The 19,271-nt window shown below is 33.4% G+C and overlaps 1 protein-coding gene across 3 annotated transcripts in view; it reads right to left on the minus strand.

Moving 5' to 3' along the window:
* Positions 1-19,271, minus strand: part of NOX4 (NADPH oxidase 4) — a 214,223-nt gene that overhangs the window by 44,176 nt on the left and 150,776 nt on the right. For 2 of the 3 annotated variants that reach the window (XM_034933513.3, XM_063608227.1), the window contains 4 exons: positions 18,775-18,883; positions 16,154-16,222; positions 14,527-14,627; positions 5,015-5,553 (listed from right to left, as the gene is read on the minus strand). In XM_034933513.3, the coding sequence (XP_034789404.3) occupies positions 5,433-5,553; positions 14,527-14,627; positions 16,154-16,222; positions 18,775-18,883 (400 nt within the window). In that variant the 3' untranslated portion in view covers positions 5,015-5,432. Of the gene's footprint in view, positions 1-5,014; positions 5,554-14,526; positions 14,628-16,153; positions 16,223-18,774; positions 18,884-19,271 lie in introns of those variants that run through there. The other variant, XR_010113373.1, reaches the window with a different exon arrangement.

Here is a 19,271-nt window from a genome sequence, read left to right on the forward strand (position 1 = left end):
AATTTTTATAAAAGATCCACATGGCCTTTTTTTCTCTTGTAATAAACCCCTCTTTCCTAATTAGATGTTTTCTGCTTTTTCTCTTTAGAAAACTTAGTTCAGCTAGTCTTTGCAATTCTGTCCTTTGAGAATAAAGAATATAATAGTATACAATAGAATAAATAGTCTTACAAAATAGAATAATAAAGTTAGCACAATAGAGAGGATATTTAGAAGAGAAATAACAGTGAGTTCTCATTGTCCTGAGGTGGCTGAAGTAAATGCCAATCTCATTACATTTGATTTCATTTATTTCCTGTCTCACTAGTTTACAAAATGCTGACTCTTTTCTCCTGGACAAAAAGTGAGTGATGGTCATGTGAGTAGTGAACAATAGACATTTGTTTTGACACCAGTTTTTCCTGGGTGGTTAGAAAGCTGGCGAAGTGATAATTTTCATCTATGAACTTGAATTTAAAATTATATTATTAGCATTTCCTAGAAACTACACTATTACAGATTTCTCCAATGCAAAACTCTGGAGATCACAATCCCTTTACCACAATTATCATACTTAAAAACAGGTATATGAAAATGGTTTTTAATAGGCAAAACATACAAGACTAACAAATTTAGAATAAGAAGATAGATTCGTAAGAAGAGTATAATTTTCTGAATCTGAATCTGGAATTAACACTCAGTATCATGTTTTCCACATGACACTAAATAGGGTTTAACAGGGAGATTCAAACTCACAGCGCAAGATATTTTTATTAGATGAAGATTTCATGGGGAGGTGAAGAGCCTTTTGGTAGAAGAGATTAAAAAGACTGAACTCCAGGCCGGGCGCAGTGGCTCACGCCAGTAATCCGAGAACTTTGGGAGGCCAAGACGGGCGGATCATAAGGTCAGGAGATGGAGACCATCCTGGCTAACACGGTGAAACCCCGTCTCTACTAAAAAAAAGTATAAAAAATTAGCCGGGCGTGCTGGTGGGAGCCTGTAGTCCCAGCTACTCCGGAGGCTGAGGCAGGAGAATGGCGTGGACCTGGGAGGCAGAGCTAGCAGTGAGCCGAGATCATCGCGCCACTGCCCTCCAGCCTGGGCGACACTGCGAGACTCTGCCTCAAAAAAAAAAAAAATAGATAAAAATAAATAAATAAATAAATAAATAAATAAATAAATAAATAAATAAAAATAACTGAATTCCAGTCTCAGCTCTGCTACAAACTCAATAGATGACTTGTAGCAATTTTGGGTCTCAGTTTTCCCAATCATAAAATAAGACTACTCTTACCTTCAGTATTTTATATGCAACAATATAACTGTATATGGAAAAAGTCCTAGCTAGCACAAGAAAAGGAAACTTCTTAAAGTGAATAACAACTTAAAAATGTTCCCCTTGGTTTGTTTAGAAAACTCACTTTTTGGCTAGTATAACCATCCTTAAGAATCAAAACATTTTTTCTTAAAATTTCTTCTCTTTTATATAATGAGTATTCTTCATCACTAGCATTATCTGTTAATGACAACAGTCCATTTGCCTCCAGTGAATCTCTTTAACAATGGCTCATAATTTAAATCCATCACCCGCTGTGAATGCTCCAAGTAAACACTGATTTGTGGGTTTATCAATCACATGGCTGTGTAGATTAAATTGATTCAGCCTGTTCCTTGTCTACATTGCTTTTATGCTGTTGTTTTAAATGCCTATACTACGACAGTCACCCAACTGGCATTTTAACATCACTGAATGAAGAACTATCAAGCATTTCACTTTTAACTTGAAATTTTTAAAAAAGCAAATGAAGTCCCAATTGTAGGTATGTATATGTATGGATTTATGTAGTATATATGTATGAGTGTATGTGTATGAATCATAGTTTTTTAGAATTATTTATATTTAAAAATTATAGCCTTCCCTTGGATAAATCAGGTGATACAGCAAGATTAAAAACCGATGGAAAGTCCTATTGAATTCTCTGTTTGGGAACATATAAAGAGAATGCCCTTGTCCACAAAATAAATGTCTTGGTATAATCCTATAGAAATTGGTAGTTTGGGGCAGGCGTGGTGGCTCACACCTGTAATCCCAGCACTTTGAGAGGCCAAGGTGGGAGAATCACTTAAGCCCAGGAGTTTGAGACCAGCCTGGTCAACATTGTGAAACCCCTGTCTCTACTAAAAATACAAAAATTGGCTAGGTGTGGTGGCGTGTGCCTGCAGTCCCAGTTACTTGGTAGGCTGAGATGGGAGGATCACCTCAGTTCAGGAGGTGGAGGTTGCAGTGAACTGAGATCACGTCACTGCATGCCAGTGTGGCTGGAAGACCCTGTCTCAGAAAAAAAAAAAAAAAAAAAAAAAAAGACAAGAAAAAGAAAAGAGGTGTATGAGTAGAAAGACCTATAGCAATAGCCATTTTGTTTAGAGGTTCTTAAACAGGTGTGCTTCTTTCTGGAGTGTGTTTGTAGGTTCCCCAAAATTGTAGGGATGTGCTGTATGTCATGCTAAGCATTTTAATCAGATTCTCAAAAGGATACACTATCCAAAAATTAATAAAATGATACATTTTAGTCTATGTATGAGAAGTAATTTGACTTAGTTACACCATTAGCCTGCGACAACATTGATAGTTCCAGAACTCAGATTCCTAAGGCTTCTCATGCTAGTGCTAATTCCTTTTTTTTTTTTTTTTTTTTTTGAGACAGAATCTCACTCTGTTGCCAGGGCAGGGTTGGAGTGCAGTGGCGCAATCTCGGCTCACTGCAACCTCGGCCTTGCCTCCCCGGTTCAAGTGATTCTCGTGCCTCAGCCTCCCGAGTAGCTGGGACTATAGGCACCCACCACCATGTCTCGCTAATTTTTGTATTTTTAGTAGAGATGGGGTTTCACCATGTTGGCCAGGTTGGTCTTCAACTCCTGACCTCAAGTGATCTACCCGCCTCGGCCTCCCAAAGTGCTGGGATTACAGGTGTGAGCCACCACGGCCGGTGCAAATGCTAATTCCTGACAAGCAGAGTGTGTTTCCTAAACTTGCATCACCTTGTGAACAAATGTTGCTGCTTTATTTGTTCTAAAGTTATAGTGAGCTTATAGAAATTTCAAGGACACCATTTCAATGTTAACATTTATTGCTACTAAAATTAGTGATTTAAGGCTTGTATTATAAGAATGATCCCCAGAGAAATAATCCCTCAAAATAAAACAAAGTTCTCTTAAACATGCAAGATGAAGCCCTGCAGAAGCAAAGATGACCTATGTTTAACATTTAACATTTGAACACCTACTGGAACTTAAATAAGCAAGGAGGCTCATCTAGAATGGCAGACCAGCTTTGAAACATCATCTTTCTTTTGAAAAATCTTCTACCTGTTTTAATGAAATTAGGTCTATTAATATAATCACATAAATAAATTATGATCAGTATAGAGTCAGTATTGCATATTAAGCCTGGACTAACTCAAAGTGTCTTTTTACTAGTTCTTTCTGTTAAATGTTTCCATGAAAATTCTTTTTAATCTAAAGACTGTTGTCAAGACATACTAGTTATTAAATATGCCTTCAGAGCTAAATCTGCATGAGCATTCCACATTTCCTATCACTTTTTTGGGTTCATCTTCTTTCCACAGAAAGGAGAATTTCAAGGAAAGGAAGAAATATCTACAAGTAAATATCATTCAGTATGGGTTAGCATGCTTGATTGCTATTGGTGAATTATAGCAAGAAAAGGCCTTAGCATCTATCATGTTATGTTTTATGTAACATTTTAACAATGGCAAGGTAAGTCACACTGCTGATTTCAGCAGTGTTATATTTGATAGCAATTGATAGCTGACTATTAAACAAAATCACTAAACTGTATGAATGCTTTAATTCTTTTTTTTTTTTTTTTTTCTTTTGAGATGGAATCTTGCTCTGGCACTCAGGCTGGAGTGCAGTGGTGTAATCTTGGCTCACTGCAACCTCCGCCCACCGGGTTCAAGCGATTCTTTGCCTCAGTCTCCTGAGTAGCTGGGATTATAGGCACCCGCCACCACACCCGCCTAATTTTTGTATTTTTAGTAGCGATGGGGTTTCACCAACTTGGTCAGGCTGGTCTTGAACTCTGACCTCGTGATCCACCTGCCTTGGCCTCCCAAAGTGCTGGGATTACAGGCGTGAGCCATGAATGCCTTAATTCTTAAGATAGTAATGGGAAATATTGTTCTGAGCCAAGAATATGATAGCCAGGGAACATAAGTTTATAAGATCACACAGTGTAGTTCCAACAGTGACTTTAAACCCAATAGTTCCCTATGGAAACTCAGGATACCAAAAAGTGCGACAGTAATATTCTGGATTCTAAACTTAAGTTTGAATAAGAATATCATATTTCCTCTTACTTAAAAGGTAAAATACAGGTTTTACTGTTCAGGAATATGACTAGACTTTCAATATCTCCATCCTAAACCAATGTGTGGCAAAGGAGATAAATCTTATATTCAGTCCCTACTGACACACATGATGTCCTTTGGTCTCAAAGTGCAAATTAACTAACTATCCTTAGAGGCTACAGCCTAAGACAAACCCTACCTGGGAAAAAAACAATAATAATAATAGAGACAAAAATGCTGAAAAAAGGAAAAAGTTATTAGTATATGTATGTATATATATATATATATATATACCTTTATAATTTATAGTAGGAATATTTTCATTACCATGCAATAGTGATAGATTTAAATGAAGATGAAAGGGACCTATTAAATCATTATGTCTAATGCATGCTAAGGGAAGGCATATTTCCCTAGAGAGAGGAATAAAAAGAAAAAAATATATAAAAATAGATACTATAACAACATTTGAGGAAGGTTCAGTTAGCATATAGTCTTCAGATATCAAATAGAGGTATTAGCATAAGTAGTGGAGACGATTAGATATTGACACAAAGTACCCGTATCAATACAGAGTCTTGTGCTGTGTTTTCAAACATCTAATATATTTGCCTGGAGTGCTTGCAAATTAAAGCTACTCTGTTTATACACAACATAGAAAATGGAATTTGAGCTTCAATGAATTTTTAATTTTGTTCAATCTTGCATTTGTTCAACCAAAAACAATTTAAAGAGGAACACGACAATCAGCCTTAGATTGAGCAAGTTCAGCTCCTCACTAGGGAGTTCTTGAATCCACCATAAAAATCAACAGTGTGCATCTAACAGTTTTCTTTTAATTTGAGAACTGAAAAGTGAATCATCACATCAAATATTCTTCAGGGTCTCTTTGGTTTCCAGATTAAACATGTAATGTGACCGGTCATCTTGCCACATTCTCACATTTCCATTTTAAATAATCATAAATAAGAAAACCTTACTATTCTTTGGCATAACACAGCTGATTGATTCCGCTGAGTTTCAAAGTCTTAGAAATTGCACTCATTCCTTCTTTAGAGTCCTGCTTCATGGCAAAAGTTTTCAGCTGAAAGACTCTTTATTGTATTCAAATCTTGTCTCATATGAGTTTTTCTGGTTACTCAGTTTATGAAGAGTCTTGGATAGTGAATTGGGTCCACAACAGAAAACACCAACTGTTTTCCTAGAACAAGAGCAGAGAAAATGGAAAATCAGGTGTAAAATTAGGCAGAACATGACAAGAAGTATGCTTTATGAGCATGGTTTAAAGTATTAACAAAGTCGATTTCTTGCTATTTTACATATTGAAAACAATTTTCTAATTATTTCCAAATGTAAATGTCAACCAGGAAAATATTTTATTTACCTCATACTTTTCATTCTAGAATTTAGGATAATTCAAAGAATGTACCTATGAGCACAAATATGCTTATTATCAGGTAGAGATTTATCAGTTTGCCTTAGTCTTTTCATGACTTGTCATTGGTGAAACCAGCAACCTCATTAAGAGCAGCAATTGATAGATGTCAATTGCTAAACAGGTGACTTCTGAATAGATGTTCAGTCCACACTGGACTATGTACATTCTTCTTTTATTAGACACTTTACACATAGTTATCTAAAATTCCTACATGGATTTGCAAAAGCAGTGATGAATAAGGAAGGAAAGAAAAAAGATATTACCAATTTGAAATAATAATTTTAAGTGGCTAATTTATATTCACAGTAAAACAAAAAACATATTCATCTAGTTCTTTTTTATTTATGCACTGCAATAATGGTAACAAATTTCAAGCAGTTTTTATTATTCTCTAATATAAAATTTTAGTAGTTAAATAATACGTATCTCTAACAAATAGACTAAATAAATCCCAGGAAATAAATAATATTTCAAATTGACCTTCTTCCCAAGTTTGATTTGCATTTGACTCTTCCTAGGATGTCAAAATGATTAATATTTCATCTCATATCTTGGGAAAATCCAGTATGTCTTAATTATGTCAGAATAACTTGCACTGTACAAAAGACATTGAATCCATTAAAATTGGTACCAAAAATTAATAGTAAATACTGAAAAAAAGTTATTAAAACTTTTTACCTTGAAAAACAAAACTAAAAGCTGTGAAAATAGAATTTTACTTGCAGCCATGATGGGGTAATAGGGAGTAGATCTACCCTCTTACATTAAAAATCTAGAAAAAAAGCAAACAAAATAGATGAAATAAGTATTTTCGGACACTGAATAATAGGTAGCATGGAACTATGATCCCTAAGAAAAGGGAAGAAAACAAGCTAAGCACAGTCACTCTCTTTGCTTATTGCCTGGAGGCAATCTACTGGCTGCAGCAGACAGGGGAAACTCCAGCAAAGATTGGTGATTACACTGAGGAGACAAAGAACGGAGTTCATTAAGGCCCAAACAGCTGGAATTTGTGGAGCAGAATATGGAAGGGAAGGGAGATCCACAGAAAGACGCCTCGGAGATTGGTAGAGGAGAATCCTCAAGTCTTTGATTAATATCAGTTCATATATGATAAGAAACTTCATGAATGTGAGTAAAGAGCTATCAGAGATCAACAGGACAAATAATTGCCAGAGTTTACACAGGACTGCAAATAATTTGTATTCACACACACCAGAATAGAAAGTCCTATAAATACAGGGCAATGGGTTGTATTCTCAGAAACGTACCACCTTATTTGCAAGGAGTAGAGGGGATATTGGTAAAATTAGCCTTGGACTGAAGGCTGCTCTGGACTTCCACTAACAAATCTTAAAAGTGAGACTTGTAAAGATCAAACTGAACCCGAGTAACTTAACTGCATGTCAGAACAAGTCCAACACTATTAAAATAAATAAATCAAAATTTGGCACCTAACATTTAAACTTTAAAATGTACAGAAATCAACAAAAAAGTACCAGGAATTCAAAAAGCAAGAAAGTATGAACTATAACTAAGAGTGTTATGGGCTGAAGTCTGCCCATCCAAAGCCCATAGGTTGAAGTCCTAATCCTCAGTGCTTCAGGATGTGACTGCATTTGGAGATAAGGCTTTAAAGGAGGCAATTTAAGTTAAAATGAAGGTACTAGGGTAGGCCCTAATCCATTCTGAATGGTGTACTTATAAGAAGTAATTTGAACACAAAAAGAGACACCAGGGAAGTGCATGCACAGAGAAAAAGCCACCTGAAGAGGCATCAAGAACATAGCCATCTGCAAGTCAAGGAGAGAGATCTCAGGAAACCAGTCCTGCCTGCATTTCGATCTTAAACTTTCAGCCCCCAGAACTATGAAAAAATAAATTGCTGTTGTTTAATCCACCAGTCTGTGGTATATTGCCATGGTAGCCCTAGCAAACTAATACAAGGAGAAAGAGCATTCAACAGAAACAGGCTCAGAATGATAGAGATGACAGATGTGATCACTGAAACAGTGATGATACACAGACTTCATATATTCAAAGAAAAGCATAATCATGATGAGATGATAAATGGAATATTTTTAAGGACCAAACATAAATTCTAGAGATGGAATGCAATATTTGAAATGATAAATATACTAGATGAGTTAATAAAAGAATAGCCATTGCTGAAGAAAAAGTAAACTTGAAGAAAAAGCATTAGAAACTATCCAAATTGAAGCCCACAGAGAAAAAAACTGAAAAAAAAAAAAAAAAAAGAAGAACAACAGAGCATAAGTAGCCTGTGGGACAATACCAACTAGTCAAAACAACTAGTCAAAAATACATGTAACTGCAGTCCAACATGAGAGAAGACCAAGGGAGAAGAAAAAAAAAATAAAAGATCTCATTAAATCTCAAGGAGAATAAACACAAAGGAAACTATACCTAGGCAATTGATAATAAAATACTAAAAACGAGTGACAAAAAGAAAAACATAAAACCAAACAGACTGGGGGAAAAGACACATTACAAATCATCAACAGAAAATATAAGAATGAAATATAAGAATGAAAGTGAACTTTTTGTCATAAACTATGCAAGTCAGAAGGCAATGAAGTGATATCTTCAAAGTACTAAAATATAAATCAAGACATCAACTATTATATATCAAGCAAATTTGATGCCAAACAAAAATAATTTTTCAGAAATGAAGATGGAATAAAAACTGTATACAAACAAAAGCTGAAAGAATTGTCAGCAAACCAGCACTATAAAGGACACTAAAGAAAACTACTCAAGAAGTAGGAAAATAAAATTAGATAGAAATTTGAATCAACCAAAGGAAAGAAGGACACCAAAATAGTAAAATCTGTCAGTAAATATAAAATATTTATTTTGTCTAATTTCTAATATTTTTAATATATGCTAGATGTCTAAAACAAAAAATACTAATAATGAGAACTATAACATATGTATATGTAAGATGAATGCAAAAATAGCAAAACGGATGGAAGAAATGGAAGTATATGAAGTGTTACAATATTATTCAAAGTACCAGCCTGGCCAACAGAGTGAGATCCCATTCCTACAAAAAATTTTAAAAATTAGCTAAGCATGGTGGTATGCAACTGTAGTTCCAGCTACTCAGGAGACTGAGGTGGGAAGAGCTCTTGAGCCCAGGAAATCAAGGTTACAGTGAATCTAGATCATGTCACTGCACTCTGGCCTGGGCAACAGAGCAATACTCTGTCTCCAAAAAATAAACATAAACATAAACATAAAAAATAAAATAGGCTGTGATAAGCTAATGATGTATACTGTAAACTTAGAACAATGTTTCTTTAATTTTGGCTTCATCAGAATCATTTTAGAGACTTCATAGAACACAAATAGCTAGGTCTCCCCATCCCTAGTTTCTGATTTGGCACATCTTGGATAGGGCTCAAGAATTTGCTTTTCTAACAAGATTCCAATTGATGCTGGTCTGAGGAATCCAGTTCAGGAACCAACAACCTAAAGCAATTACTAAAAAGAAAAAAAAATACAGAGGCATGGCTAACATTAGAGAAAAAAGTGGAATTATAAAAAAAATTCAACCCAAATCAAGGTAAAAAAAGAAAATAAAACAAAGAAAGAACAAATAGATAAGTACAAAGCAATGGTGAACTGCTAGATTTAAAGCCAACTGTATTTTCATTAAATTAAATGTAAATGATTTAAACACTGAAACTAAAAAGCTTCAACATAAAGCAAACACTGATGGAACTGTAAAGACAGATAACTTCATAATTATAGTTAATTATTTCAATACTCTGAGTAATTAATACAAGCAGACAGAAATTCAGTAACCATATTGAAAACGTGAACATCACTATCAACCTATTGGAACTAACTGGCATTTGTAGAATGTTCTATCTAACAATAATGGAATACAAATTCTTTTTAAGTGCATATGGAACATTCACCAAGATTGAACATATCCTGGGCAATAAAACAGGTGTCAATACATTTTAAGGGATTAGAATCACAAGGAGTTCATTTTTAGATCAAATCCCAATTGAACTAGAAATTAAGAACAAAAAGATATCTGGAAAATTTCCTCATTTTTGGAAATTAAACAACATTTTAAAATAACCCATGGGTCAAAGAAAAAACATAAAAAATAAAAAATATTTGAACGAGATGAAAATGAAAACAAATCAAAATGTATAAGATTTAGCAAAAGTGGTGTTTAGAGGAAAATGTATAGCATTAAACACTTTTATTAAGAAAAACAGTCTGAAATCAATGACCTATGTTTCCATTTTAAGAAACTAGTAAAAATTTAAAAAAGCTAATTAAACCCAAAGTGAGCAAAAGAAATAAAAATATATGAAAATAAATGATGTTATACTTAATAAAATTTAAATTACTATTGGAACATAATGTAGCTTCCATTAAAATGAAAAGAGAATTGAGTCATTTTGTTTCTTTGTATAAACTTTCTGTCAACACCATATGATGGCAATAAGATACCATTATTTTCTTGCTTGGCTTTGACAGGGCAATTATTATAGAGTTAGTTTGGCAAGTCTTTCAGATTTCCTAAAGGCCCTTCTTAAATACTTGATAATAAAATCAAGTATTAATTATAAAATAAATAATAATCATCATCATTATTTTTAAATCACACAGGATATTATGATTTTTGTGTTTCTTTAACATTTACTTTTGCAATTATTAACTAGCTTAACTCTCTGATATCCTTTCTGTGTGTGTGCGATTTGAGGATTCCCTAATGTCACTCTCACTAACTTAATGAAATCTTACTTTTTTTTTTTCTTTTTCGAATTCTACAAGGAATCTTTGCAATTCATTTGTACTAAATTTGCATTAGAATGCTGCAATCCAACAATTATCTGGAGACCTCTCTACAAGACCTTTGATGGAATGAGTGGAGGTAGATTCGGGTACTAAGTAGAAAATGTGGTTTGGGGGTAGACATTAGAAACTAGTTCTATAAATGTTCATACTTGCTTTTTCATGTAGATTTGTAAACGCAGGATCTTACATAATGAGAACTTAATCACCCCGGAGAGCTTATTCACTCGTTGTATTACAGATGCAGGAGAACTGAGTCACTTGACTCAGGGTCACCGGAGTAAATGTGAGAGACTAAACCTAGTTATTCTTAAATTGTATTGTTTGAAAACACTACACGGCAGTAAAATAAAGATATAATCTCAAAGATTTCACCTAATCCCAGAGTAGTAATTCTCTACTCAAAAAGCCAAATAAAGTTCAACTTTTCTTTCTCTCTTTGCATCATGCATAAACTTCACAGCTCAAAACAGGATATACATTTTAATTACAAACAATAGGAAACCAAGTTTGGGTTAGATATAATAAATAATTTTCTAATAGTTTATTAAATACTAAATGGTTTACAATGTAATATTTAGAATATCTCTATTTCAAAAAAATTAGTTATTAATTCTTTTAGTGTTACAGTTAACATTCTGCTACAGCATTCATAGTAAACATGGGAATTTCTTGCAGCACCTCCCTACCTCCCATCTAAGGGGAACATGGTAAAATAAGATTGCCACTCTTTATCTGTGACAAGCTAACTATGCCCTGCTGTAAAGCACAATGAACTTGCAGTCAGGAGACTTGTGTTCATATCTGCATTCTGGCTCATTAACCATGGCTTTTGATAAATCATTATATTTTGAGGTCCTAGCTTCTTCATTTGTAAAATAAAAATGAAGGCAGGTTGACTCCCAAAGCTCCTTCACTTTCCATGATCATATAATACCATCATATAATTCAATTTCTGAATTTAAAAAAAAGCAACAAAAGAAAGGAATGACTGTCACACACATGTGGAAAGTAAATTAATTCTGACTTTTAGTTTTTGTAGAGCAGTACCTAAATGTGTATACCTGTTGAGCCAGCAATTCCAACTCAAAGATCTTAATCTACTGCAATACTCTCACATGAGAAAGTATGTACAAAGATAATTACCACAGCACTATTTTAAACTGTAAAGAAATATAAGCAATCTAAATATAAAGAATTAGGGTAGTAGGAGTCATGTTATTCATACTCTAGAATACTTTGAGGTACAATTACACAGAAATTGTCCATGATCAAAAGAAGCACATCATTAAAAAGTTAATTGGTTCTTCCTAGCAAAGCCAAGAAAAAAATAAAACAACAAAAACAACAAAGTAAGCTGAAGAATTACTTGTCATAGATTGAATTTTTGTTAAAAAACTAAGGTTTTGATTTTAAATATATATCACACACACACACATACAAACATATGTTTACATATACTTTCATAAGTGCACATACACACTCTCACACAAACTTACAAAAGCTTCTGTAAGAATACATAACGAAGAGTTACCAATCATTACCTCTGGGCCAGAAGGGTTTAATGCAATTTAAATTTGTATTCTACATAGTATACTAACCTAATGCCTACTGGTTTAATAAGTAATCACTTTCTGAAAGATAAAAAGTGTTGCCCAACCCATGATATTTTAAAATCTTAACTTATATGCCTGTCTTCCCTACTGTTATCTCTATATGTTTTCAGCAATTTGTGTGCATGAGGTTAATCAAAATGCTACATTGTAAGTGAAACCATCCATTTACACAGTGCCTTTGTCCAGTTAATGAGACCTGAAGAATGTTGATCCATTCTTTTCCTAAGTATGCTACATAAAAATCCTTCAGAAAATGTAAACACATTTCAGGCACCTGCCTGAGAACCAATACACAAAGTCAAAGTGTTGTACAAAATGTCAACAGCAGATGGTGCACATTTGCTCTTCTTAAACCAGTTTTCCATTGTTTCCAGAAAAAGAACAAACTACTAAATATATACACACACACACAAATCGCTCTAAAACACAAACAGCCTAACAAATGAGACTTCTTGAGAACTAACTATAGGAACCAACAGGCTCAATCTATTTCCCTGTAAATAATCTGCTCTTTAGGGATTTGGTTTCTGAATTCAGCCAAAGAGCTATCAGTTTTCAGCAATATACAGTGAAAATCAACAAAAAAATTCTTGACAGAAGTCAGTAAATGGCACTAAAGAGGAACATGTCTGCAATGCATAGCAAGAGACAGATGAGTATGACAAGATTATCACATCTAAGATGGGTGATACTGGAGAAAGATGGGAAAGGAAGATAGCCAAAAGTGGGTTGAAATCATTTTTTTCTAAATTTCAGCTCTGAATATTACAAAAAAGTTCTGCTTTGTAAATCATGCTTACATCTTCATCCCAAAACTACTTCATCAAGGGAAGGGTAATACTACAAAAGTGTTTTAAACATGACTGTAATCTGAATCACATGGGTAACGTTATTCCTTCATAAATTTTGCTTCCCAGCCTCCATTCTGTAACTTCTAAAACAAAATCTTTGAAGGTAGAGATAGGGATCATCTTGAATCAGTGATTTCTTCAATAAACAATATTCATCCATGATTTCCTAAATTGGATTTTTTTTAAAAATCCATTTAATAAGCTGGCCTGTACATTTATAATCAAATATCCTTTTGATGTTTATAAAAATATATTTTTAAAATTATGAAGTGTTCAACTATATAAAGTAATTGAAATGATAACTCAAGCCAGAAGTAAAAATTAACACTAGAGTCTTATGATTACAGGCAATTTTAAAATGAAATATTTAATTTATGTTCATTCTTTTTGCAGAAGTATGATTAGGATTAGGTTAGCAATAAAAATATGATTAGTTCAAATGTAAAAATAAACTGAATTTTGATAAAATTATATGGGTTAATGGGACAGAAATACAACTTAAATGAAAGAAAAAGAATGATGTAAAACATCCAACTGCTAAAAGAAGTTTATGTATTTTTGTAATAAATGACAGTATCATCTAGCTGTATTTATATTCCAGTGGATATGTTTAAAGAAATTATGTTAATTACAAAATGTCAATATCTGCAATGTGTTAGAAATCACATCTTTTACAACTGTGTAAACTTATGATGAAACTATTTAGATGTAAACCTAAAAATACGTGAGTGGTTATATAGTTTTCAAAATCTTCTTAGAATTCTTATAGATCAGTGCTCTGCACTATGACAAATTTACAAAAGACAAATGGGCTGGCTGGTCTGTGCCCTGAAATGGAAGCTTTCCTTCTTAGTAATTTCTTCAGATCATAGACACGTAGTCCATAAGAACAAGATTCTTTATAAAATTATAGTTTCTAAATAATATTTTTGGAAATATTCTAGGTTTAAAGACTGCATATTACAATGCAGAGAGTTTTTTGAAAAACAAACAAACAAAAAACATTCATTCTGGTAAAAAAAAAAGGTACAAAAAATGTGATTTTTAAATGAATTCATTATTAGAACTAATTGTAAAATTCTTTGTTTGGAAACTTGATTTTGAAAACTTTTCCTAGGATCACCTGATATATGCTGTGGGAGCGAATACCCATTTTTAATATAGGCCTATACAAATTTATAATCAGATAGGAGAGTTTAGTTCATAAATACATTGTAGACTATTTCTAAGCCAAACTTTAATTATTTGGAATTACAAAAATGTAGGACGATACCTGCCTTACTTCTTCCTTTGATAGTGAAAGTGTTTCAGTGAATTTGTCATTTGTAAACTCATTGCCAATTCATTTTCAAACTTCATGTAATTATTTGAAAATATTTTCATTAATTTATTAGCCACATATCAAATTTTTGAGGTATAGTACTTACCCTCTGTTATATTTTGCTATTTCATCAAACAAAAGTTTCCACCGAGGACGTCCAATAAACAGTCTTGAATTCAGTGCATGATATTTTTCTCCAATTATCTTCTGCCAAAAAGAAAGCACTACGTTATTCGATATTTAGTTAAGTAACCCAGTTCTCTAACATCATTTCTTCTGGTGCTGCGGCTTCCCACCAAATTGCTGTGATATAAAGAATGTAAGTATCAAATGGCAACCTATTACGTAAAATTATTTCAAAATATCATTTCCTTTCTCCTTTCTTTTAAAATTCATTATCTCCTTGAATTCCATTTGTTTGTTTTTAAACAAACGAACAAAATCTATTCTGGTAAAAAGGTAGAAAAATTTGATTTTTAAATGAATTAATTGTCAGAACTAATCTCCTTGAATGCCATTCTGACAAATGGCTAATTTTCTTAGACTTCAGTTAGTTGTTTCATCTTTAAAGAACTGCAATGTAAGACAAAGAATGAATTCTAATTGGTCAATCTCAAAAAGGCTCAGCACATAGACTTCAACATTGAAGTATTTTGGCACCACAAATACATTTGTCATATTTGGCTCATTATATAAGTAAAATACTACAAATTGTCACCGTAAATTTGGGGAAATAATCCTAGACAAGACAGCTCAAGACAGCAGAACTCCAAAATTGGGTCTATCAACAAATGGCTGTGAACAGGCTCCTGTTTGCAATTAACAGAGCATTAGATCTAAATCAATGTGAAGAGTCAGAGTGAACTGCGGAGAAAGGAGGAAGTATCTGAGTCCCAGGCAGGCAAACTGAGAACAAGATGCAAATTATGCTTCATACCTTAATTATTGCAATACCAGGAGGAAAACTGATATTGACTTACTTCATGAGACTGGTAAAATGAAATACTTTTAACATACCAAGTAGGGTAGAAATACGACTGGAAAAATTAGAGTTAGATTAGTTTTGAGGTAACTGAAAACATTCAAATGTTGTATTTGAAGTATTGTGAAAATGTATGACAAAAAGTACTAAAATAAAATTTGTGAATGCATTCATGCCTAGATTTATACACCAGTCCAGCTCTTCAATGTTGTCTTCAAATATTAGTTTCATCACTTGCAAAATGGGAATAACATTTACTGCTTGACTCTGTTTTAATTACATAAACTAATATATGTGAAATTATTAGCATAGTTCCTAGAACAGTAAATAAATAATGCATGATGGCTATCATCATTTTTTAGTTTTCTTTGTCTAGAAATAAGCTTAATTGTATACAAACTCATCTTCTCTCTCCACATAAAACATTCCCTCAATAAAAAGAAATCACAAGGCTGTTCATGTGTAATCTGAATTTTAGAAGAACTTGAGGCGATAGTGAAGAGGGGAGGGGCAGACTCAAAAGATCAGACCTTTTGAGTCTGCCCCAGCTCCCTGTGAGAAGGACAAATGGAAGGCATAATATGGTTGACTTCAAGGACAAGCTATGACTTTTCTGGACATATTCCAAAGGAGACTTTCCTCTAGGAAACTTCTGTTTGAACCACCTGCAGGAATTTTCTTCCACCACAGCTCCTACAGTAAATCTATTATCAAGAGGCTTGTTTAATTTACGATAACATCAACCACATACCTGTATCCCATCTGTTTGACTGAGGTACAGCTGGATGTTGACATAGTCAGGTCTGTTCTCTTGCCAAAACTGAGAGGACAGAAAAAGGAATAGACTTATTACAATTCTCTGGGTATACTCAGATTTTCTCCTATTCTAACATATGTGATTCTAGAATTTAACACAACCTAGCTTATCATAGTCAATATCCATAAGAAAATGAATACACACACACATACATACACACAAATATATATAACAGATTCTAACATTAATAATCTGGCCTCTTGGTATTAATTAGTTCTGATGGTGGTAGTGGTAGGGAATAATTTTCTGTTATCTTTATAGATACAAAATTTAGCATGCTAAATGCTATACAAATATTAGTCCTTCTGAAATACTCCTTATTTTATTCCTTAAGAGTCTCAAAATTGTACCAGTTTACTCATCAAGAACATGATTTTCTTGAGAAAAAAAGACAATAGTGATTTAATTTATGCAAGCTAGCAAATATAAAACAAAACAAATAGAGACTTTTTCCTGTTCCTGCCTTCCGCTTATTCAGCAATGGGCTCTGGTTTCTCTTGTACAAAAATGCACGAGGCAAAAACATACCTGCAAAAATAAATAGTCTAGAAAAAAATATGGAACAATAACCCCTCATTTCCCCCTCCCCGAAGGCTTTGGCAACCTGAGAGGATTTTACTGTATCTGAATTGTTTGAAATATTTTTAGCAAGGATGCATATGTAGAGACTATTCTACTTCCTGCCTCTGCAAATGAAACTACTCTAGGGACCTCCTATAAGTGACAGCATAATATATTTTTGCTTTCGTGTCTGGCATATTTCATTTAGCATTATATCTTCAAAGTTCACCCAGGTACTATGTGTCATAATTTCCTTCCTTTTTGAGGCTGAATAGTTTTGCATTGTATGTGTATATCATAATTTGTTTATCCATTCAACTATTGATGAATATTTGGGTTGTTTCCATCCTTTGGCTATTGTGAATAATGCTTCTATGGGCATTGGCATACAAATATCTGCCCAATTCCCTGCTTTTAATTCTTCTAGGTACATACCTAGAACCGATGTTTTCATTTATTTTTATTTACTTATTTTGCATAAAGTCAGGAGGACTTACGTAATCCACCTCTTCCCAGAAAAGCACAGACACTACCTCTCTAATTGCCTGTCCTACTATTCTTTCTCTTGCTTACTCTGCTTCATCCACACAGATCTCCTTTCTCTTCTTTCAGGACACCAAGCATACTGCTGCCTCAGAGCCCTTGCCTATGAAGTTAGGTTTCTCTACCTTGATTTCTTTTCTCCAAAATATGTGTCTAGTCTGCTCATTCACTTCAGTCAAGTCTGCTCAAATGGTATTATAGCATTTTGTTTGATGGTTGTTCCTGAACATGCAATATAAATTAACACACTCTCTACTGTTTACGCTGCTTTACTCCTACTTTCCCTTCCTTCTTTGTCCTAACCTGAATCTCAGAACCTGATGCTCGATGTATTTATTGGTTGTTGTCTATCTTGCCCCCTTAGAATGTAAACCACATGAGATCAGAAACTTGGTTTTATTTTGCCACCTGATGAGTTTTCAGATCCTAGAATAGTTTCAGATTGATAGTAAGCAGTTAATAAATATACACTGAATGATAGAATGACTGACTGAATGAGTGAATGCATGCACAAAGAGGTATATATAATGATATCCATTTCAGCATTCTTTGTAATAAAAAAGTATCTAACATTAGAGAATTGTTCAGTAAACTAGATATATCTATACAATGAAATACTCTAAAAGAATCAGGTGGGTCTATCATCTCTAATTGTTGGCACAGGGAAAAACAATGAGGTAGTTCTAGATGCACTAATACCAAAAAATAGTCAAAACATAGTAATCAATTAATAAAGGAATTTGCATAAACAATATAAATAGTATGATATAATTTATAGAACACTTAAGAGTTACCTCTGTTTACGTAGATTAGGTAGGGAAGGTAGTAAGAGAGGATTTTACTTTATCAGAATTGTTTGAAATATTTGTAGCAAGGATACATATGTGTATCACTTGTATAATGTGAATAAAGATAAATAGGTCAAATGTTACAGGTAGGATAGGAAAAGATTCCTGCTTTATCTCTGCAAAAAATAAAACACAAAATTTGGGATTGTTGAGATTTGTATAGTATACCAAAAAGTCTGGTGATTTGCAGTATTAAAGATGGCAATCAAGAGTAAGTGCTATCAGAACAAAGGATGGAAGGTGTTACAGCAGGAGCCTTCTGGTATTTCCCTCCATTGTCTTCCCTCATCACCTTTAGCCATATACATACATTCCTATGTGAAACACCCTATGTTAAAACATAGAAATGAATGTTTCTATGTTAAAATATATTAGATATATATGCATACTCACAAATATCCATATCTGAAAAGATGTGTGCCTAATTGCTAACAGATATTATCTCTGATTTTTTATGTTTAAGAGACTTATTTCTTTCCTTGCTACTTATCTGCATAATTTCTATGGTTTATTCTACGGCAAGCATTTATTGCTTTTGTAATATAAAAGCTATAACATTTTTAATTTGAAAAATTGCAAAACTAGAACCAACCCTAATGTTACCTTGTTATGCAACATACAGAGTAAATCTGCAAACCAACGGAAGGACTGGATATCTCTGCATACCCAAATAAAGTATAGTCTTCTAAGCTTGTATGGTTTCCAGTCATCCCTTTAAAATGAAAATAACATGATAGTGATTAGGATGGCAAACACAAATATTAAAGAATTCGTATATTTTTGAAAGTTTCCTTTTCATTAGTAAGCAACCAATAGAAATATCCAATAGAAACCAACAGAAAAATCAGTCATTTACATTGCAGTGTCTGATAGCACGAGACCTAAATGAATTTAATATGCAATATACTGACTCAAGGATATGACATACTTCATGAATTTAGGTGTTTAAGTGTTAAATGAATTTAAGTGTGAATAATATTCACAAGTATGCATATCATCCATTTCCAGTTGAAGGCCATAACTGAACTGGACCAGAATAATATTGGGCTCTGCATCTCAGAAAAAAACAAGTTTTCAACTTTCAGTGAATTCTATCACAG

Source organism: Pan paniscus, chromosome 9 (genome assembly GCF_029289425.2).
Source record: "Pan paniscus chromosome 9, NHGRI_mPanPan1-v2.0_pri, whole genome shotgun sequence".
Lineage (NCBI taxonomy): Eukaryota > Metazoa > Chordata > Mammalia > Primates > Hominidae > Pan > Pan paniscus.